Source organism: Aristolochia californica, unplaced genomic scaffold (assembly GCF_029961685.1).
Source record: "Aristolochia californica isolate CCGP_79_NKW_82.1479 unplaced genomic scaffold, dmAriCali1.0.hap1 SCAF_15, whole genome shotgun sequence".
Lineage (NCBI taxonomy): Eukaryota > Viridiplantae > Streptophyta > Magnoliopsida > Piperales > Aristolochiaceae > Aristolochia > Aristolochia californica.
Window position 1 is genome coordinate 5,136,494 of NW_027181826.1, and position 22,267 is coordinate 5,158,760.

The following is a 22,267-nucleotide window of genomic DNA, read 5'->3' on the forward strand; positions in this document are numbered from 1 at the left end:
AAGTTTTTTTTTTTTTTTGGACCAAATTGAGTGAGTACCATAGCATGAAAAGATTTAAAAATCAATGGTATATCACAACGCTCCTTAAATAGAAACAACCAAGTGGTACAAGTGAAGTCGTCAATAAATATAATAAAATACCTGATTTGAGAAATATTTGAGAAGCTCAAGGGTCCCCAAACATCGGTATGAATTAATGAAAATGGAGTAATACTTTTGACTTCTGGATGAGGTGAGTATGTACTCCTTTGATGTTAACTCAGTTGACAAACTTCACAATTAAACTCTAACCTGACTTTAAGAGTAAGAAACATATAATGAAGAGAATGTGCAGATGGATGTCCCAACCGGTTTTGTCATAGCCTTGTCTCATTTTCACTGGTGGAAATGGTATTTATTTTTGGCACATCTAGGTAGTATAGCCCCCCTTGTTCATGGCCACCACCAATCAACTACTTCATTATAAGATCCTGAAAGACACACGAAGTGGGTGAGAAGGTGATAGAGCAATTAAAATACTTTGTCAGCTGACTAACAGATAACAAATTCAAAGGGAAGGTAGGAACAAATAGAATATCAGTGAGCGGAAGTGATGGTGTAATGGAAGTGGATCATTTCTCTTGAACCATGGTTTGAGAACCGTCAACTATGGTAACAAACTTATGTGAAAGACACGAAGATACAAAATGTAATAAATGTTTGTTACCTGTAAGATGCTCGAAGGTTTCTGAATCAATTATCCAAGATGAAGATGAGGTAGATAACATAACTGAAGCAGTGGTGGCAGTGGTATTTAATGAGAAACTTTGAGAAGAACCCATCATTTTCTGAAATAACTCATATTCTTCATCAATAAAATTTTGCTTTTAAGTTGATTTTGTGGGTTGATCCTCCTTTGTATCACCTACTAAGGCTTGATTAGCCTTTGTTATGTCTGAGTTGTCGTTGGCATTATACCATATTTCTCCATAGTGACCATTTTTTCCACAGTAACTTCCTTCCTCGTAATAGCATGAATTAATAGTGTGGCCATATCTCCCACAATGAATGCATTTTTTCCATATTTTTTCCATGCTTTTGATTAGCCAACTAATCACAATGGTATCATTTTTTATCCATTTGTTATAAAAAATATCTTCTTCATCAATAAGTGGTCCACGGTTGGTGAGATGACCAGTAGGTCCTTTGTTATAAGAAACCCCAGAACCAATGTGGACCAATTCATAAAATTTGATACCCTTCATAAAGGTATTGTGGTAATTCTGAGTATACCACTTTGCTACTCATATTATCTTTAGCCATAATAGGCACTTCAATGAAAATAATTCTCCAAAAAAATTCTAATCAAAATATCCTAGTAGTATTCTTCAAACAACTTGGTGCATGGAGAACCTTAACATTGACGCTAAATTATTATTCTGATTTTTTTCCTTAATAAATCCCACTCATAAGAGGCTCAATATCAATCTTCTACATCAGGGGACTCTTGTTCCCACAAATTTTTTTTTTCAACAACCGGATCATGGACTGGTCTCGATTAACAGAAATTCCAAACAGACAAAACTATTTTGGTAGCTTCTTCTAGATCGAGAGGCATTCATACCCACAATCTCATAAGATGAAAAAAATCCACATACTCATATTTAAATCATCTTATAAATTCAGAAACCAGTAACATGAAGTAATAAAAAAATTAAGAACTTATCTCACGGTTTGTGATTTTTCCTCACAAAGAGCCTTCTATGAGTGGTGTTGATAATATCTTCTTAGAGCATTCCTTTTGACGTGGGGATCTTAAATTTAATGCTCTAATACCATGTTGTATTTAGGATCCTGTTTCTAATATTCCGACCAAGAGAAGAGAGAAAGAAGAAGAAGAAAAGAGGAAGAAAACTCTCGGGTAGAGAGAAGAGAAGAAGAGAAGAAAGGTGTGAGCCAAGCAAAGAGAGAGAGATTTACTCTAGAAAGAATTGTAGAAATTGATTAATTCCCAATTAAAACACCTCTATTTATAGTAGAAAAAATGATAAAGTCCATATACAATTAACCTTTAAGTCTCCTAATTATATTCCAACTCTTAACTCTCTAAGATAAGTCTATCAAGAAAAGATAACACACTCTACTAGAGGTCTACTATAACTTGAACTCTAACTTTTCTCCAATAACGTAGACATAAGAGAGGAGGCTGGCTCATGGTCTTATCTTTGTGGGCTCCACATGATCTTCCGGCTCATATTGATAAGATTACCTTTTCGTTGTATCTCTGTGGGTCCCACTTGATCTTCAAGTCTTCTAACTTATTCCAGTTTGTGTCTCTTATCTCTTAACTCATGCTAGCTTGGGTGAGGACTCTTCTTGGCATCCCACATCCTCATGGTGGGTCCCACCAGCTCGTGAACCATAGTGGGTTCCACATTGTAACAATTTTTTAACAAAGAGAAATAAAGTTGATTAGACAAAACTACTTTAGGACTGAGCTTTGTTACTGGAATGAAGATTATCGAATGATTACACTTGTGAAGTAGTCAAATAGATTAAAAAAAATGCAGTCAATTGGTAGAAACATAAGTTTTTTTTGGAATTTTCTTCAGTCAACTTTAAAACTGTTGGTTACATTCACAAATCGTCTTTGAAAAGTAATTGACCACACCAAAAGCTGTTGACATCATATAAAATAGAGTGCTTCAAAATTTCAAAGAAATCAACCACATGGCATGCAATTGACTTCTCCAATTAAAAGGAAATCAACGTCAGTTGACTAATATAATAGTCGACTACAAGTGGCAAAAATTTCAAATCTTTCAATCTTGTGACCTTTGATACAGACTATGTAGGTCTTTGAAATTGGTAAACGGCCTTCCATTGTAATCAACAACAAAACTCAAATGTTTTACAATTTTTTCATATTTTTTAAGCATGGTTTTAAATAATTTTTTAAATGACAAAATATATCTTTGAGGATAACAACTAGCTTTCTGAACATTGGGAAAACATCTATTTAAATTATTTTGTGTCCTAAAGAGAAGCTTAACAAATTGGTACAATGATTTTGGATATTCACAAGTTCCCCTACATAATTTGAACTCCATCGCCTCTTCAAAGCTTGCAAAAGAAAGTCTAAGTCTAATTTGATTTGTCTTTGTTGAGTTTTTGTAAAAGAGAAATACTTTACTAACTTGTTTTAATTTGAGTACAATGAATCTCTATTTATAATAGAGGAAATAAGTAGAATTAAATTACAATTAAACTATCCATGTCAAACACTAAAAGATAAGCCCTAAAATAATTAAATAATTGAACATAAATAGAAGACTAACATAACTAAAACACCTTTAATTAAGACTCTTTTGTGAGATCTCCTTCCATGAAACTTGTCATAGACTCTACCATATTAATTCTAGTTTTTTGAGACTTCTTGTTATTAGAGTCATGTTAGACTCTTCCATACTTGCTCTTCAACACTCCCTATCAAGTTGAAAATTATAATTTCAGCTTGCAATAAAATTATTATTGGTCTTCAATCTTCGTTGGCTAAAAATCATTTTATAGATGTAAAATCTTTATCTTTTGTTCTCCCCCTTTCTTGAACATTTTGGTCACGTAAAAATTACCACAACATGTGAAATAAAGTACCTCTTTTTTGTATTTCTTATTTTACTTCTCCCCCTAAAGTTGGGGATAAAAAAGACACAAAAACCTAACTTGGAGAAAACACAATATGGGAGAAGAAAAATACTCCTAGCCATACGACAAAGCTCTATAGACCAGTCAAAATAGTCATAATCTAAAACACATTCTGCCCAATTTTAAATGTGGAAAAATAGCCCAACTATAAGGCACAAGAAATAGACTACTCACTTTTTAAGGATAACTCAAATACAAATCACCACTTAGGTGAAAAACAAAAAGACTTAACTCAAGTTGGATGTTGAGCACACTCCTATACTTTAAGATAGTGGGTCTAGGCATTGCTCCGAAGTGATGAAAACACAATATGATACACTAGAAAAATACTAAAGGAAAACAACTTTAACCAGAAGGAGGCAACTATGCACCACTCATACTTCCAAACGAACCTAGAATATGACATTCCTCTTTTCGTTTTTAGAAAAAAAAATCAGGGAGACTATAACAATAAAACTATAAACAAAACAAACAAGTTGGACTCAGTATGACCTCAAATAAATTTTTTGGGGGTGACCATAATTTTTAGAGATGAAAATGTGGAAGATACACTCCTAAGTAACAAAAAACGTAAAATTTGAAAGCAACAACGAAGCAGAATATTGCATACCTTGATCGAGTACATGTTAAGTCTAACCAAAACTCTCTGATTAGAAGAGAAACTTGGCTTAAAAAAAAGGATTCTAGGAGACAAGGAAATTCATTTTACGTCAATGCACTGAGAGATCATAGGAGAGAGAAAGGAAAATGAGAGCTTTTCGATAGAACTGACCTTTGGTATGTTTGATATTGATCTCTCTCAAAATATAACTCAGAATCACAAAAGGTTTGTTGGTTAAGAAACTAGACTCAAAGAGTTTTAATTTGATATCCAATTTAACATAAAGATATTTGTTCACTTGATTTGCTTCATTTTATAGCATGACTATTACCGACTTCAATAAAAATATCTCCTTCCATATTGATCCGATTGACATGAAAGTTGATCTTTATGAAGCTAGGCTTAGATATATTTAATTCAAGTATAATATTTCTTCATAAAACATAATTATTTTGTGAGAAAGAATCTGATAGATTTTGAACTTTGCACTCTTGTCGAATGAGTACTTTTTTCTTTGCCCAACATGAGCATTGACTCTTTCGATATTGATATCTCACTCTAGAAAATTCAGATTGAGAATTACTTTGATGATTTAGGAAATAGACTTATAGATATTTCTTTGATATCTAATTATCCATATATATTCTCATTCTTGATAGCATAAAATGCCTCGAAAGATAAATCTTTCTGCTACTACTTGAACCTCTCTTGGAGTCTGACCTTTGCCGCTTCAAATATCGATTTCTCTTTTGAGAAAACTCCAATCACCAAATTTACATTTGTCCCAATTACACCCAAAGTCAAATAATAAAAGATAAGTCCTAGAAAAATTAAACAACTGAACATAAATAAAAAACTAACATAACTAAAACTCCTTTAACTGAGGGTCTTTGTGAGACCTCCTTCTAGGAGACTCGACTTAAACTCCATCATATTAATTATGGCTTTATGTGACTTCTTGTTTTGAGAGTCATGTAAGACTCTTCTATACCTACTCTTCAACACTTCTCCTCAAACTAGAGTTTATAACTTCATCTTGCAATGAAAAGGATTTTTAGTCTTCAATTTTCATCAACTAATTTTTTTCATAGATGTAAAATCTTCATCTTATGTTCTCCCCCTTTCTTGAATATTTGATCACATAAAAATTACAACATGTGGAACAAAATACCTCTTTATTGTACTTCTTCTTCTACTTCTCACCCCCCCCCCCCTCGATTTGGGGATGAAAAAGACAGAGAGACCTAGACCACAATATAGGAGAAAAAAATTACTCCTAGTCGTATAACAAAGCTCCATACACTAGTCAAAATGGTCATAGACTCAAACACACTCCACTCACTTTCAAAGGCAGAACAATGGCCCAATTATAGGTCACAAGAAAGAGACTACCCACTTTTTAAGGTAGCTCAAACATAAATTGAGTGAAGAACAAAAAGATTTAACTCAAACTAAATGTTTGGCACACTCCTATTCTTATAGGTAGTGGGTCTAAGCATTACTCCAAAGCGATAAAAACACTAGATGATAAACTGAAGAAATACTAGTGGAAAATATATTTAACTAAAAGGAGGCAACTATGTAACACTCATACTTCTAAATGAACCTAGAGTGTGACCTTCTTCTTCTTTTTTAAGAAAAAAATAGGGGAGATTGTAACAGTAGAGTTTTAATCTTAACAAACAAGTTGGACCAAATATGACTTTGAAGAAATTTCTGGGGGGTGAGCATAATTTTTGGAGATGACAATGTGGAGGATACACAACTATGTAACAAAAACGTAAAACCTAAAAAAAGATCAAAGCAAGATATTGAATATTGTTAAGCACCTAGCCAATACTACCCAAAAGACCGGCCTGTCAGGAGCTAAAGATGTAGGTACTTAACCCAGGACCATAACATCACTCCCACACTTGCGAGAGCCGATGTCCACGACGACACTCTTGCGACGGCCTACTTGAGCGATGACCCACTCTAGTGATGTCCCGTTGGTGTTGGAACACACTCAGATCACTCCTTCCACTTATAGCGGTGGCCCATAGGTGCGGGAACACACTCTGGTTGCCCCCTCCGCAAAGTGCTCCCTCCGGGATTCGAACTCGCGATGTAGCGCTAGCTCTAATATCAAATGTTAAACACCTAGCCAATACTACCCAAAAGACCAGCTTGTCAGGAGCGGAAAACATAGGTACTTAACCCAAGACCATAACATCACACTCACGCTCGCGAGAGCCGACGTCCGCGGTGGCCCACTTGCGACGGCCTACTCTAGCGACGACCCATGGTGCGGGAACACACTCAAGTCGCCCCTTCCGTAGATAGCGGTGGCCTATTGGTGCGGGAAGTACACTTTGGTCGCCCCTTCCGCTAGGTCGCCACCTCCGCAGTCACCCCCTCCGAGATTCGAACTCACGACGTAGTGCTAGTTCTGATACCAAATGTTATGCACCTAGCCAATACTACCCAAAAGATCGACCTGTTAGGAGCGGAAGACATAGGTACATAACCCAGGACCATAACAAATACCTTGAACGAGCACCTCATGAAGTGATTAAGTCTAACCAAAACTCTTTGATTAGGAGAAAATTTTGGCTAAAAAAATTAGAATTCTTGGAGAAAACGAAACTCAATTTACGTAATTCCATGGAGAGATAATAGGAGAGAAAAAAAATGAAAAAAGAGAATTTTTTTACAGAATAGACCTATGGTACTTCAGATATTGATATATCTCAAAATATATGTCAAAATCACAAACTGATTATTAGTCAAGAAACTAGACTCAAAGAGCTTTAATTTAATAATCAATTTAACATAAATATTCTTGAATTTTTTAGCACCACTTGATTTTCTTTATTTTGTAGCATGACCCTTGCCAACTTCAATGTGAATATCTCCTTCCGTATAGATCGGATTGACATGAAATTTGATCTTTATGAAGCTTGGCTTTGATATCTTTCATGCAAGTGTAATGTTTCTTAATAGATTGTACTTTTTTGTGATAAAGAATATGATAAATTTCAGACTCAGTACTATTACTGAATGAGTACCCTTTCTTCTTTAGATTACTTGACCATTGATTCTTCTAATATTAATATATCCCTCCAAAAAAATCAGATTGAGAATTGGTTTGATGAGTTAGAAAATAGACTTACAAATCTTTCTTTTGACATACAGTTCTCCATATAAATTCTCGTTCTTAATGGCCTAAAATGCCTCAAAAGATAAAGTTTTCTGTAGCTACTCATACCTTACTTTTCTACTACAAATATCGATTTCTCTTTGTTAAAAACTTTGATTGCTAAATTAATTTTTGAGTTAAAAAGTAAACTCAAATATCTTTGCGTCAATATATAATTTTGTAATACAAAAACCTCATTATGGAGGTGGAAATGCCTAAAACATCATAGATATTGGGACAAAAAAGGAAGAGAAAATGTAAACATTAAAATCAAAGAAAAAATGTAATTCAAAAAAATTTCTTAAAAAAAAATGTTATAAAAACTAACTCAATGAATCGGTCGATCAATTTCAATCAGATTAATCGCCAGTTGAATTGGAATGATATCATTTTGATATCATAAAAAAAACATTTAAACAAATTAATCAAGAGGGGCAAAGACCCCCTTTCTAGTGGCAACAAGGGAGAACAAGGTTCATCCTCTATGATGTGTCAAGATTATTTGCAACGATTATCCAAGTTGGTTTTGTGATAAATTTTGCAACAAATTAGAAACCTGTAATTTTTTAAGTGTCATGGATTGTCCAATCGCAACCTAACCGCTTCTTATTTGAGCGAATTAGAGATAAATCCGTGCGGACATACATTAGCCGTTGGATCGGAGGGCGGTGGGCTCGGTCTTGTGATCCGATGGATGGTAAGTTCAGAAGATATAAGATTAGGGTTTTATCCAAATGGTCGGGGCTATATAAAAGCGAAGAGGCCGACTTTCCCGTCTGCGGGTGCAGTTGGGGTGCCCTCCCTTATTCTCTCTTTCATTTGCTGTGTTCTTGCATAGGATCTCTCTTGTCTATCGCCCTCTCCTCGCTACCTCTATATCCCAACTAAAAAACACAAAAATTCGAATATCTGAAAACCAAAATACCACAACAATTTTGTCTGTCTTTCTGTCTGTCTGTCTGTCTATCTATCAGAGTCGGATACCCTATTCGTAGTTTCTTTGATTGTCTTCCCTAGGGTTTCAGTTCTTGTAATAACAAGAGGAGAGTGAAGAAAAAGAAAAACAGAAAAAGAAATTTAGGGTAAGGGGTGTCTGGGATGGCGACGCAGGTTCAAGTACAGCCGCAGACTACGCTTCCGGCCGGAGGTGGAACGGCGGCGCCGGCTGTCGGTGGCTCTGGCAACAGCCAGTTCGGTACGACTTCCCTCTACGTGGGAGATTTGGAAGGGAACGTCACGGATTCGCAGCTTTATGATCTGTTCAGCCAGCTTGGACAGGTCGTCTCTGTCCGTGTGTGTGTGGATCTCAGCACTCGCCGCTCTTTGGGTTACGCTTATGTTAACTACAACAATCCTCAAGATGGTAGTGACTCTTTCCATTGTTTTAGATTGTGCGTGATTATGTTGGCCCTATTTTATTATCTGTGGTTAAACTTTAGGGGCTTCTTTGAGTAGTGCTCTAGTTGAAAGTTTATAGTGCTTCAACGTACGTGACTTACTCTAATGAACTTGTACACAGCTTTTCGAGCTTCTGTTGGGCTAACTTATATTTTCTTCAACAGTATTTTGCATTGATGTATTTGTAACTTCATTTATTTTCGATTGATAATGTTGTGCTTAATTCTTCTCTATGTTATGGAGGGATCTTCCTTGTGTGTTTTTTTAACTTATAAAGGGGTTAGCAACTCTACTCTGTTCTTTGGATGAAAATATTGGAAATATTCCGCAAAATTATGCAATAATTGGAAAGGATTTGATGTGCCATGGTTGGTGTATTAAAGGCATCTAGAACTTTCTGGTATTTTGTTCCTTACTCATGAAGCTATTACATCAAATATGGTGTATGCACTAGTGTAGTTTTATGCATCAGCTGGCTTGAAGTTAATCTTTAGAAGACCAATTTATTAAGAAACTTTACAACCATCAATTGAAAGATTCTTCATCTTGGTTTCCTTGTCCTCTAAAAGACACTGCAACTTGGTTTTGTTATTGTCTAAAAGGCCCTGCATCTTGATTGCCTTGTCCTGAGATGGAAGTTGTTGGTGGTAGGAATAGACACTACCACTGTTACTGCGATCATTAACTTGAAGATCTTCTGTCTTTTTTATGAGGCATTTTGAGGAAATGATCACCTGGTAATATTTCCTTCAGTTACTTCACTTTTTCAGGATATATTAATTGTTAGTGTTTTATTTTAAATTTTGATTACACACTCGCACTACACCCTTTTATACTGGTGTGACTTGAGCCAAGACCTCATATTAGAATACCCCTTCTTCCCATCATGGTTTTGCAACATAGGATTGGACCCAACTTGGTGGCTCCAAATCCTGAGGCAGATCAGGTCGATCCTCATTACTGAGTTGCCTATAGAATTTCTACTGGACGATTTGTGATGAAATATTATTAAAAAATTAAGTTGGTTACCTGTTAGTGAAGGAGGGAAATGAAGGTTTTATCTGTCAACGAAGGGTGGTGGAGGACTGCCGACAGAAAGACAATTAAGTCTGTAGGAGATCTTGGGATGGCGGCGTAGGAGGAAATCTTGGGCAGTTTTATAGTTCCACCATTGCGATGGTTTTATATTGGGGAGCGATCTGCATGACAAGTTGGGTGTGCGAACTATGACTCACCCCGGCTCTGGTCCCAACCTGCCCGCTTCTTGTAATCCAGGGTAGGTTGGATATTTGGGGCAATTCTCCCCCAAGGAACCTACCCGTCTACCCTGAAATCCGGTTCGATTTGCATGCAAAACCATGTTCCTTATGTGGGCATTGAAAAGAAGGCCTAATCCAAAATTAATCTTTACTATTTAACACAAGTAAACAAGTGAATCTGGTAGCCACATAGTTTTTTTTTTTTTTTTTTTAAGTAAACGTTTTCCATTCTGAAGTTTGAACCAGAGTTGGCTCAGAGCCAGTCCCTATAAAGGGTCAGATCTTATTTAGATTTGTTTGAGTATATAAGTATGATACAATCACGTGCCATGAAAATGAAAAAAATGAAATCTCAACTATGGTGCTTTATCCTTTTAACTAACTGATTTGGATGTCTGTTACCGAATTTGCTGCACCTTCTGACATTCTCGAGCGGTGTCATCCTTGAGAATAGATGAACATTCTGTCATCCTTGAGCATAATGAACATTCTGTCATCCTTGAGCATAGATGAACATTCTGTCATCTTTGAGCATACATGAACATTCTGTCATCCTTGCCTTTCTTCTGGGGTTTGGTTCACAGTGACCTGGTTCATAACTGGTTCAAGCATTCAACTATGACTTCTGAAAAGAGAAATTAAGCCCTTCTATGTCAATTAAATTACTGGATGTAATTAGACTCTTAGTGCATATGAAATTAATACCGAAACTCTACAGCACTGATGGTCTATTACCTATTTTCAGTGCACCTGGGTAATATGCATGACATAATCGTTCTAGCAGATGTTATTATTTTTGCCTTTATTTATTGGTTGTAATTTCTTTATCTTTTTATAATAGCTTTCTTGAACACATGATATACCTTTGGCTCTTACATGTATTTTTACTTTCTTCTATAATAATCTGATTCTGCTTTCATGATAAATGCATTTGATGAAAGTTTTTAACTGTACCTAGAAGGGGTCAGTTAATGTTTATCTCTCTTGGTTTTCAATATGAAATGTGTTCTCAATAGCACGACAAGTATGTATGTGCCTTGACAGAATCCTTTGTACTGATACTATTGCTAATAACATCCTTCATATACTTGTTTGACCTCCCATCCTATTAAACACCTCCCTTTCCTGGTCTTCTTGAGTTTCCATTACTATTCTGCATGCTTGGATACCTAAAACAATTTTGAATTTTTACTGTCGGGTATAATTTGTATGGCAGCTGCAAGGGCACTTGAAGTGCTGAACTTCACCCCTCTTAATGCGAAGCCTATTCGCATTATGTACTCTCACCGTGACCCTAGCATCAGAAAAAGTGGGACTGCCAATATTTTCATCAAGGTTTACCTACTCTTTCTCTATCAATCCCTCTCTGTCTTTCTTCTTTTTAGTTATTTCTTTAGTCTTTAACAGCCCATCACAGTCTCAAAATAATAATGATACTACTACTACTACTACTACTACCACTACTACTACTACTACTACTAATAATAATAATAATAATAATCTCAATTTTCTGTCTGACAAATTCTTGATCTACCTATTCTTACAGAATTTGGACAAAGCAATTGACAACAAAGCGCTTCATGACACGTTTTCTGCATTTGGTAACATTCTATCTTGTAAGATTGCTACAGATCCCTCTGGTCAGTCTAAGGGTTATGGATTTGTTCAGTTTGACAATGAGGAGTCTGCCCAGATTGCCATAGACAAGCTTAATGGGATGCTCCTGAATGATAAGCAAGTTTTTGTTGGTCCATTCGTTCGTAAACAGGAGCGAGAGACTTCTGCAAACAAGACAAAATTTAATAATGTTTATGTCAAGAATCTGTCAGAATCAACTACTGATGACGATTTGAAGAAAATATTTGGCGAGTATGGAAACATTACAAGTGCTGTAGTAATGAGAGAAGGAGATGGGAAATCCAAATGTTTTGGATTTGTTAACTTTGAGAATGCAGAAGATGCTGCTCTAGCTGTTGAGGAGCTTAATGGGAAAAAAATTGATGACAAAGAGTGGTATGTTGGGAAGGCCCAGAAGAAATCAGAAAGGGAGATGGAATTGAAGGGACGGTTTGAGCAGAATAATAAGGAAACTGTAGACAAGTACCAAGGGGTGAACCTGTACTTGAAGAACCTGGATGACAGCATAGATGATGAGAAGCTGAAAGAATTGTTTTCTGAGTTTGGTATAATTACTTCATGCAAGGTGCAGAGTCTTCCAGCTTTAGTTGTATCAGATGGGCTGGAATATATAACATACCATAATTTTTACAGTGATTAATTTTGACAGGTTATGCGGGATCCAAGTGGCATAAGTCGCGGTTCGGGCTTTGTTGCTTTCTCGACTCCTGAGGAAGCATCTCGAGCAGTAAGTTAGCTATTTCTGTGCAATTAGTTGCTTTCTCATACTTAAGACATTCAGAGTTCCCTTTCTCATCAACTTAAAGTGACTGTACAGCTGGCAGAAATGAATGGGAAAATTGTTGTCAACAAGCCACTATATGTGGCACTTGCACAGCGTAAAGAAGATAGGAGAGCTAGATTGCAGGTAACTTCCATTAACTAGTCTCTGTTTTTTTTTATGTGACAAACGAGTTTCCTAAATGTCATTTCCCATATTCTTCAATCATTAAAATTTTGGTCTTTTCTTCTTTGGCAGTTAAAAATTGTGATTGCATGAACTCTAGTCTATTGTATTAGTTGCTGGTTTTGAAGTGGTGTAATTTTCTCTATCAATTCCATTTTCTTGCAAAAATGCTAATTGACAGGATATATATCTTCTTTATCTCATTAATTTCTTTAGAGCTATTTCTGTGCTTATTTGTACCTTTATCATTTGACTAGGCACAATTCTTCCAAATGAGGCCAGTTGCAATGCCACCTACAGTTGCTGCTCGTGTTCCATTTTATCCCCCGGGTGCTCCAGGTTTGGGACAGCAACTATTTTATGGCCAAGGTCCTCCCGCCCTCATCCCCACTCAGGTAAAGCTTTTTCAAATTTATGAAGATCTTGGTAGGCTGCTCGGCTGTGATTTCTGTATTACAGTGACTATAATATCCACAGATTTTGTTAATGTTTTAATGATTTAAAAACTGATGTTTGTTTATGGTGTTTCTACCACTCTGCTCCATTTGTTTCTTGTGATCTTGTTTAAGCATTCTGGGAATCTTCTCCACTTGATGTATTTTTCTTGCATCATTTATCTACTTCATTGGTCTCTTTTTTTGGTTAATTATGTTGTTTAGAGTATCCAAGTCTTAACTCCTTGCCAGCTTAAAATTGCTATTTCATTTTATGCTTCTTAAGCATATAATTTTGAACAGTTCTAGAAATGTCTTATCTGGCTGGATCCACTTTGGTATATGCATTCTCAAGTTTATAAACTTCTAGAAGTATTTTTAGAAAGATCATGGATGGTTCTATTAATTGCTTATGCAGTCCTGAAAGTTTAGGTATAGAAATTATATCCAAGTTGTTGGCTTGCAAAAGTTGTTGTTCGATATATATGGTTATTAATTCATTTCAGTAGCCTTGCTAGAAGTGGATGAGACATGCTTTTAATAGAGTCAACAATGCCAGATGCGCATACATGTGAATGAAATAAAATTCTTAAAAAAAAGGAATGAAGTAAACTGTACAAATATCCTCGTAGTTTCTATATTGGTTCCTGTATTTGGGTTTCGAAATAATGCTGCTCTGTTGGCTTCTTACATGGTAATTAACTCTCTCTCACTTTGACAGCCTGGGTTTGGTTACCAGCAACAACTTGTGCCTGGGATGAGACCTGGTGGGGCTCCAATGCCAAATTTCCTCGTGCCAATGGTCCAACAAGGTCAGCAAGGCCAACGCCCTGGGAGGCGTGCTGGTGGAGGACCTGTGCAGCAAAACCAGCAACCTATCCCACTCATGCAGCAACAGGTGTGCTGTTTTAAATTAGGAGACCACAAGGAGACCACACAATATGTTTGTCTGGAATGACTGACAATTATGCCCTGCATGTCATCCATTAAAGTTTTATGATACATTCATGTTATCCACTTTGATACTTGTGATTCTCCTTTGGTTCTGAATATACTATATGTTCTTTAGCAGCCTATGGTGCCAAGGGGAAGAGTCTTTCGCTTTCCACATGGGCGGAACATGTCCGATGTCCCCATGCCTGCTGGTGGCATGCTTTCTGTTCCATATGACATGGGGGGTGTGCCATTACGTGAAGCACCCATTTCACAGTCCGTCCCAATTGGTGCTTTGGCTTCAGCTCTTGCTAATGCCTCTCCAGATCAGCAGAGAACTGTGAGTGGATGAAGATCCTTGCTTCTCTCAACTTGTCATGTAGTTGACTGCCAGGGTTCATGACCCTAATAAACTATTTCCTGATGTGAGCTTGTGCAGATGCTGGGAGAAAGTCTCTACCCACTGGTGGAGCAGATTGAACATGATGCTGCAGCTAAAGTGACGGGTATGCTACTAGAAATGGATCAAACAGAGGTTTTGCACCTCTTGGAATCGCCAGAGGCTTTGAAGGCAAAAGTGGCAGAAGCCATGGAGGTCCTGAGGAACGTTGCTCTGCAGCAGCAGCAGCAGCAGCAAGGGGTTGCTCCCTCTGATCAATTGGCAGGTCTATCGCTGAGTGATAATCTTGTTTCTTGAGTGTGCAACTGGCAACTCTGATCAACATATCTAGGTGCTCTCGCTTATTGTTTCCTGTTTTGGAGTTTTTTAGTTCTGTGAACCATTGTAGTTTGGATTTGATTGATTGAGACAAATTATGGTGATAGTTTGTGTGGCTTGCGGTTAGTCACAGTTCCTACTGAGGGGTTCTTATACAGGAATGATTGGAACGAGTTTATTTTGATGTTGGATGTTAAATGATATCATGTCAGCTTGTTTACTCTGTTGCGCCAATCTTTCGTTGGTTGGTTGGTTGCATCAAGTGTTTAAAAGCAAGTGGACGGGAAGCTCTTATAATAAAAGAAAATTAGACTTAAATTGATTGGGTTTTATGTGCGAGCTGGTAAATTATTCAATAGATAGGCAAGTGAGAATGCATGTGGTGGATTTTATCGTTGGATGTACAGGTTGAAAAGTTGATCTTACTATTGGATTTTTTTTTTTTTTAAAACTAATATTACAATCAATCTATACGTCAAAATTTACAAAGATAAAGCTACATTTTCAAGACATTTAAATTATGTATTTGGAAATACTTAGGTAGATTTTTCTTTTAAAAAAATAATTCCTTGCTCATGTTCTGTTCATATGGCAATGATTGTACTTGAAGAAAATTTGAAGGGATAATAAAATAAAACAAATCTGTCTTCTCATTTGGTTGTTAAGATGTATTCGAATTCATGTTAGATGAGCACATCTGAAACAATAAAAATAAATAAAAAATGAAGATAATCATGTGCTTATAATTTGTCGTTATCAATGCTTACATTACAGTCGCTCATTGAATCATTATCTCTCAGACTTTTTTCTCAATCTCATCAGTCATCCTGCATTCATGTATTACTCTCGAAGACAAAGAAAACTTGTGAGTATTCCTATGTTTTTCATGCGGATTAATAAGGATTTTGCATTAACAGGGTTGTTCCAATATCATCATCATCATCTTTCTTCGTCTAAATAGACTGTAAAACTCCATCAAAACGACTCATTTTTTGTCTCCTTTGTTTTTCAATCTTTGCCCATCTGTACATGCCTTCGGAAACATCAGAAGCTAGAGTATCCAGTTCTCTTTGTTGAAGTAGCACACACCCGTTTTCGAAGAAAAAACTCAAATTTGAGCCAAAGCTTGATTTCTAGTATGAAACACGTTACTCTTATCTTAAATCAAAATTACTTTTCTCTGTCTGGCATTATGTTTAGTTCTTCAAGACTGAATGATTGCTGTCCCCTTCTCTGTCATTTCAAGAGTTTTTGCTCATAGCTGTTACCAGTTCGAATGCACACACCATGAAAGTTACAGAACCAACTTCACTCATATGTTATGAAAGTTTAAATTACTTGAGCAAACGCTTGTTTTTCATATTTAATCAAACTTGTAGACAATACTAGTAGTAATTTTTCATTCAAATTTAAGCCAAGATTATTTTTTTTTCTCTTATTTTTCTGAGTTAATGCTTTGTATTTCAGTGATTCTGCAACTACCAGTGTTTCTCCTACCTCCCCTGCACAGTGAAGACTAGGCCACACAAGAAAAAAAGCAGAACCACTTTATCACAAGCCAAATGCCTTCCACTTTAACCATTGATCAGTGCCAAAATTGCAAGTCCAAAGCTCAAAAACTAGAAAAGAAAAAAGGCTACTCACTGCAAATCTCTTTATGATCGATATCTTGGTGTATGGGACCTCACTGCCTAAAAAACCAAACAAAGCACAGTAGCCCACTAGAAACTGAAGCTTTGTTAATAGGAAAGAAACAAAACAAGAGCATGATTGTAATCATTCTGTTGAGGGATGATAAATTGATAATCCATAGTAAAGTTGGGTAATGTGGGATGATTCAATAGGTGAAGGGTTTACTGATTGAATTGGTTAAAGCCACCCCACAGCAGAAAAGCTTGGATGGAATGGTGAGAGACAAGTGCATAGCCCAAAAGTTTTGACTTCTTTCTTAGGAACTCAACTATGATAGATGATACGAAAGAATCATCTTTTCTATGTCTTCTTCCCCTAATCTAAAAGTATCCCAGAATTAGTGGGTGTCATCAGTCTTGTCTAATGAAAATTTTAAAAACTGTGAAGCTTTAGGAGAAGTGAAAGTGAGTAACAGAGGGAATGTCACTTGCTAATACTGGAGAAAAAGCATTTCTAGAAGCTAACCTTTATTATGCCTTCAAAACATTGGTTTTTTTACAAAGAAAGCTTCTACAGATTTACATTACTGATGTACAGATGAGTGACCCTGAAAAAAGGGAATATTTCCTATCACTGCTCCTTACAAAGATGAAGAGGGTTTCTTCAAAGATGACAAATCCACTTCTGATCCAAAATAAAGATCATTATTTATTATACTGAATAGATGACTTCCAGCTTCATCTTCATCCACAAAGTGGGAAACCCTAAAAAAGAGATCAATTATTATCATTTTCATCTCTTTAACCATTTCTGATCAGAATTTGTAAGCTCCTTGGAAAGGAACGTTAGTTATTTGATTAAGAGTATTGAAATCTTAGACCTGTTCTAAGCAAAAGCTAAAATTCGTTATCTTTGAACACATGGGAACTCGTGGAATTTTCTGAGTAAAATATAAAAAACTCAAGAAACCTAACATCCCTCGGATCAAAAGTGCTAATTTTATATTTTTCATGAGAGTTATGGTAAGTTTATCTATTATGCTTTGAAACTTGTATAATTCGAATTAAGTAGAGGATTAAATGATTAGATCGGCTCCATCTCAGACACAACAAGTTTGAAACTACTTAAATGGATGATCCTGTTTCTTTTTTTCTTTTTTTATGGTAGACGCGTCTTGGAAAATCTCAGAGAGGCTTTAGCTTATTATATTTTTTTCATAATGGAATTATGGCTGTGTACCGTTACATAATAGCCGTTATAAGATAACTATATGACATCATAAACCTCTAAATCTGTCAAGCAAATCTTCATTTCATGTGGGAACCTAGTCCGCATTGCTAGCTGTGATCTTGTCTGATTTTCTTCTTGACTTTTTTCAATCCGCATATTGTGAAAGGGAGAAGACAAAATCCTTTTCTTCGAGAGCAAATATAAGGAACACCCATTCACATTCTGTGCCGCTTTTTTCAATTTCAGGAGCTGTATATGGCTCCAGAAACTTTTTTAATTGAAGAATATGGATGGCAAGAGCTGCAGAAATAAAGTTTGTTCTTGACATGAACTGAAGTTACAGAGAGATCATTCAGCTGTTAATGCTCGGATTCAGCCTCTGAAGATGCTTCTCCTACTACCATTCCATCTAAAAGCTTCATTTTGAAAAATTAAATTATACAAGGAAAGCGAAAGGAGACCAAATAAAGAATCCAATGCATGGAATTCATCGTGCCTTTTATATAAAGCTCCGGCATTGGGAAAGAGCCACATTGAACTTGATAGTCAAGGAGAGAGAGAGGGAACAGCCTCTACCTTTCTCTCTCTTCTTGAACTGTAAGAAGCTGTAAGAAGTGACAGAGGGGCCTGCTCATCTTCCTTCTGGATGCAAAGGGAAAAGCTCAAGAGTCTTATCTCCCTCATGATGATCTGCAGTGTTGAATCCATCGCATAATCTGCTCTCTTCTTCAAAGCTTTGAACGCTCCAACTCCTGCATTTTCTCTTGTAGTAACTTTCTTCTTCCTTCACTACTCCATCCTATGAAACATAAAAAACAAGGCCAAGTCTTGAGCTCATCCATTTGGAGAAATTTAACCAGTGAGAATCAGTGAAACAATTATAAGTACATCACTTACTTCAGGCTCTTTAGGCATAATGCCAACCGACAGAGTTCGTGTGAGGCAGCTGCGCTTCTGCTTCTGCCTCTCCCTTGCTTTGTGATTCTGAAACCAATAGAAGACATTCTTCCCTTCAATCTTCCCATACTTGCTGAGCTGCACAGTAATTTGCTCAATCTGTTGCGCGTTCGGCGTTCGCATGCCGCTGCGGTATAGCATCTCAAGGATCCCAATCTGCTCCTGGGTAGGGTTCCATCTCGTGCCCCCGGACTGCACTTCAGCCTGTGTTTTCACAAGGTAACTTAATTGCCGAACTCTTCAAAATTCATTCAAAAACTCAGCAAATAATGCTACTTTCTTGAACAAAAATAAGCTTCTATAATCATGGAAAGAGCAGAGACTGTGCTCAGTGGCGTTCTTTGTAATATTGGAAGAACTATTATTTCAAAATATCAAGGACGCCCAAACCTACTGCACCTGTAATAGTGCTAATTGTGCAATACAGCTCAAAAGTCCACCATTAAAGTTGATCATAGTAAGCCTTGTCACTCTCTGAATTTATAAAATAAACACCATACTATTGTTTTAACTTATCATATCCTAATACATTGGTAGGAAATTGTAATTCACGCAGAGTCTACCTGAGAAGCAGTAGCTTCTTTTCTGTCACAAGCACCACCCGAGGCGCTCCGCGGTCCACTCTCAGGCTTGATGAAGCTCTTGAGATCCAAAGCGGCAACGGTGTGACCATTGCTGCCGAGTTTTGGAGCAAGAGGACGGAGACGCTTGCAGCCGAGCGAAAGAGACGGCTCGTGCTCCCAAAGGTCTACTCTTGCAAACTGGTGCACCTTCATGGCTACCTTACCATGAGGAGGAGGAAGAAGGTTAGGTTTGGAAGATGGTAAGTGAAGGTGCATTAGTGGTGTATATATAGGCAGTGTGTTAGGGAGGAAGACGAGGGTGGGAGGGAAAACTCTCTCTCCGTCGCTCTCTCTCGCTCTCTCTGTCAGTCGCTGTTTCTCTTACTACCCAAGTCCTTCCTAGCGTGCACAAAAGAGACCAAATGATGAGGTTCGGTTGACTTAAGGAGGTAAAAAAAGAAAAAGAGATTTTGGGGTTGAATTGGATGACACGAACAAAAATATTCTCATGTTGGGGTGTCATATCAGTCGCATCTCTTGCTTTCATGATAAGGCGTTCTTGCTTTTTCGGTGGCCTCTCTCTTTCCTTTTCCCCCCTCTAAAGCCAAGTGAAGCCAATGACTAAAGATTCCTACCCCAATCCCTATGCCTGCAAATGCATGAGTTGTGACTGTAATCCAATCCTCCAAACAGGCCTATGTGTGGATCATTTCCAAGATTTTCTCTCCTGAATGCCGTCTCTTTTCTTTCTTATTTTGTTTTTCCTCACTCTCTTTCTTGCAGCAAAGAGAGAGAGCGGAGAGAATGAGGGACCCATCTCTGATTTTTTTAAGTTTTTTGGAGCATAAACCAGGCCTATGTGTGGATCATTTCCAAGATTTTCTCTTCTGAATGCCGTCTCTTTTCTTTCTTATTGTGTGTTCTTCTTCCTCACTCTCTTTCTCGCAGCAAAGAGGGGGGAGAGGAGAGAATGAGGAGGGACCCATCTCTTCTTTTTTAAAATTTTTGGAACCTAAACTATGTAAAAAAGAAGAAGAAGGTTATCTCGTTAGAATAAAATCATTTAAAGTGCTTATCTAAAACATCATTATATTCTTCCTAATTCCCTTTTTATGCAGCCAGTTCCTCATTAGACCCATTAATATAACTTCATCAACTGCTTCAATGGGAGATGATTATATCATTTTCTTCTCCTCTCTCTCTTTTTTTCTTCTCTTTGTTAGATTTGATCTGATCTCTTGACGAATACTGGCAAGATTAACAAGGGTTTTAATGAAGGATTCAGAAAAGAATGCATTGACAGTGATCTTTTGGGGTAGAAGGAGCAAAACAGAAAATGTCCCGGCAAGATCTGCATCCTTTCAAAAGCAAATCCACTATTCCAATTAGGTGGAGTCTTACCGAATGACAGATTATCAAGTCTGCAAATCACAGCGTTTTACCACCTTTCACCACTTCATCAATTATTACTGCAAAAATAGTATGAGCTAATCAACTTTGCAGTACTTCCATTTTCTCCTCCGCAGACCAAGTCAAATTTACTACGAGGAAGACTTCATCTTACCCTACAAATAAGACGATACGCAGTAGAGATTATATACCAGTAGAACCTTTCTGAAACTCCATATCGGCCACTTCAATATCTGTTCTTAGGAGTTGAATAACTCGATTGTGGGTGTTCTGGATCGAAATACTCTCAACAACCAAGATTGCTTAAAAGATGAAAGCTGTAGGAATCTCTAAAACGTGATGATGGTGGTTCAAGGAAAGAACATATCACCAAATGCAAAGGGTGTTTAACCAGGATAATTGACGGGGTGAAGATAATGAAAAATAAGATTTTTTTTTTTTTTTTTACCACAAATGGTCTGGTCAAAGTGAAAAGGGGTTGGGGAATGAGAGTGGAGGCCAGACAGTGGAAGAAGCGGTGGGAACTCATGATTAAGCATCCCAACACCATCATGTGCACGTGTAGGTGGACCAGACCCCTTTGGTGATGCTTAGTGTTGGTGTGTTGCTCCTTTTCAAGGAGAAACAAAGACCACACGGGCTGGAAGGAAGAAGAAGATGAAAGAAAAGAAAGGAGGAAAGAAAGGGGGATACTGAGTCCAGTATTTTCTGGGCTTTTAGGATCCCAAAGGAGAACTGTTGTTAAAGGAGGGACTGGGGAAGCAATTGAGTGTTGTGATGAGTGCCCTAACCGTACTACACACGTAGGGTAATGGGTCCCAGATGGAGAATTTTGTGAAAGAAACATTCAGGTTTGACCAATCCATTTCTGAAATCTAGTCGTCTTCCTCTGCCTTTGGCTGCAAATGGTTGCTTTCTAATTCCTGGCAGACCACTTCAGAGAAGCCAATGACTGGCATGTCTTATGTCTTTTCCTACGTTTTAGATTTTATTCATTTATCTGTTTGAGGTCGGCTCCACCAGCAATCTTACATCCACTACTGGAAAACCTTCTCTTTGCAAGATCTATCTATCTCTGTAGAGACTGCATTTGCAAGATCCAAAATGAAAAATAATAGATTCATAAACTGAATTTGCATCGAGTAAACAAGCTGCTTCATATTAAAGATACTAGATTCATAAACTGCCTCATACTAACCTCAGGAATCCCTTTCTCCATATGGCATTCATAGGGGTTCTTCCATGTCTAATAGATAAGAATACTTATCTAAATTGGCATCAGCAGAGTTACATAAGCCTGAAATTAGTCAAGGGATTTAACATCTTTGCTATCTTTTCGACTGATGATACAAACCCTAATTACCTTTCTTTTGTACTATTTCAAATATTTTAGTTTTTTTTTTTTAAAAACCTGAAAAGGTGAAAAGATCTAAGTTCAACCAAGTTTGACCGCCAGTTGATCTAGATTATGCTATATTTAAAGATAATTATTTTAAAATTTGATCACGAAACTTTTCTCTTAATTGCTGTTTTGCATCTCTATACTTTCTAAGACGGGGGACTGCTACCCACCATTGACAGCAAGCATGAGCTCCTCCCTATTGGTGTCGAATGAATAAATATGGTACCAAGGCAGGTTTCATAGGGAACCCGCCCTTCCCTACGTATATTTTCTGCACGGGACAA

At 37.1% G+C, this 22,267-nt stretch overlaps 2 protein-coding genes across 3 annotated transcripts; one reads left to right on the plus strand and one right to left on the minus strand.

Moving 5' to 3' along the window:
* The first annotated feature begins 8,231 nt into the window (after nucleotides 1–8,231).
* LOC137951076 (polyadenylate-binding protein 2-like) lies at nucleotides 8,232–15,009 on the plus strand. Of its 2 annotated transcripts, none has more exons than XM_068797644.1 (9): nucleotides 8,232–8,826; nucleotides 11,337–11,455; nucleotides 11,667–12,323; nucleotides 12,408–12,485; nucleotides 12,576–12,665; nucleotides 12,962–13,099; nucleotides 13,860–14,036; nucleotides 14,208–14,411; nucleotides 14,511–15,009. In XM_068797644.1, the coding sequence occupies exons 1-9, from the start codon at nucleotides 8,562–8,564 to the stop codon at nucleotides 14,766–14,768; spliced, it is 1,986 nt and encodes a 661-aa protein (XP_068653745.1). In that variant the 5' UTR covers nucleotides 8,232–8,561; the 3' UTR covers nucleotides 14,769–15,009. The 2 variants fall into 2 exon arrangements, with proteins under 2 accessions (XP_068653745.1, XP_068653747.1); XM_068797646.1 differs by having other exon boundaries at nucleotides 14,211–14,411.
* A 2,968-nt stretch (nucleotides 15,010–17,977) lies between these two features.
* LOC137951425 (WUSCHEL-related homeobox 4-like) lies at nucleotides 17,978–19,384 on the minus strand. Its single transcript, XM_068798074.1, has 3 exons — nucleotides 19,172–19,384; nucleotides 18,540–18,812; nucleotides 17,978–18,450 (listed from the first exon to the last, which is right to left on the minus strand). Exons 1-3 carry the CDS (start codon nucleotides 19,382–19,384, stop codon nucleotides 18,283–18,285), a joined length of 654 nt encoding a protein of 217 aa, XP_068654175.1. The 3' UTR covers nucleotides 17,978–18,282.
* Nucleotides 19,385–22,267: the final 2,883 nt, after the last annotated feature.

What these genes read in the sequence shown, in the direction of transcription:
- LOC137951076 (XM_068797644.1), top strand. Translation starts at nt 8,562, where the DNA reads ATGGCGACGCAGGTTCAAGTACAGCCGCAGACTACGCTTCCGGCCGGA. An exon ending in CCGCCCTCATCCCCACTCAG is followed by an intron (nt 13,100 to 13,859) that starts GTAAAGCTTTTT and finishes TCACTTTGACAG; the next exon opens with CCTGGGTTTGGTTACCAGCA. An exon ending in TCCCACTCATGCAGCAACAG is followed by an intron (nt 14,037 to 14,207) that starts GTGTGCTGTTTT and finishes TATGTTCTTTAG; the next exon opens with CAGCCTATGGTGCCAAGGGG.
- LOC137951425 (XM_068798074.1), bottom strand. Translation starts at nt 19,384, where the DNA reads ATGAAGGTGCACCAGTTTGCAAGAGTAGACCTTTGGGAGCACGAGCCG. An exon ending in AAGAAGCTACTGCTTCTCAG is followed by an intron (nt 18,813 to 19,171) that starts GTAGACTCTGCG and finishes GTGAAAACACAG; the next exon opens with GCTGAAGTGCAGTCCGGGGG. An exon ending in AAGAGCCTGAAGTAAGTGAT is followed by an intron (nt 18,451 to 18,539) that starts GTACTTATAATT and finishes TATGTTTCATAG; the next exon opens with GATGGAGTAGTGAAGGAAGA.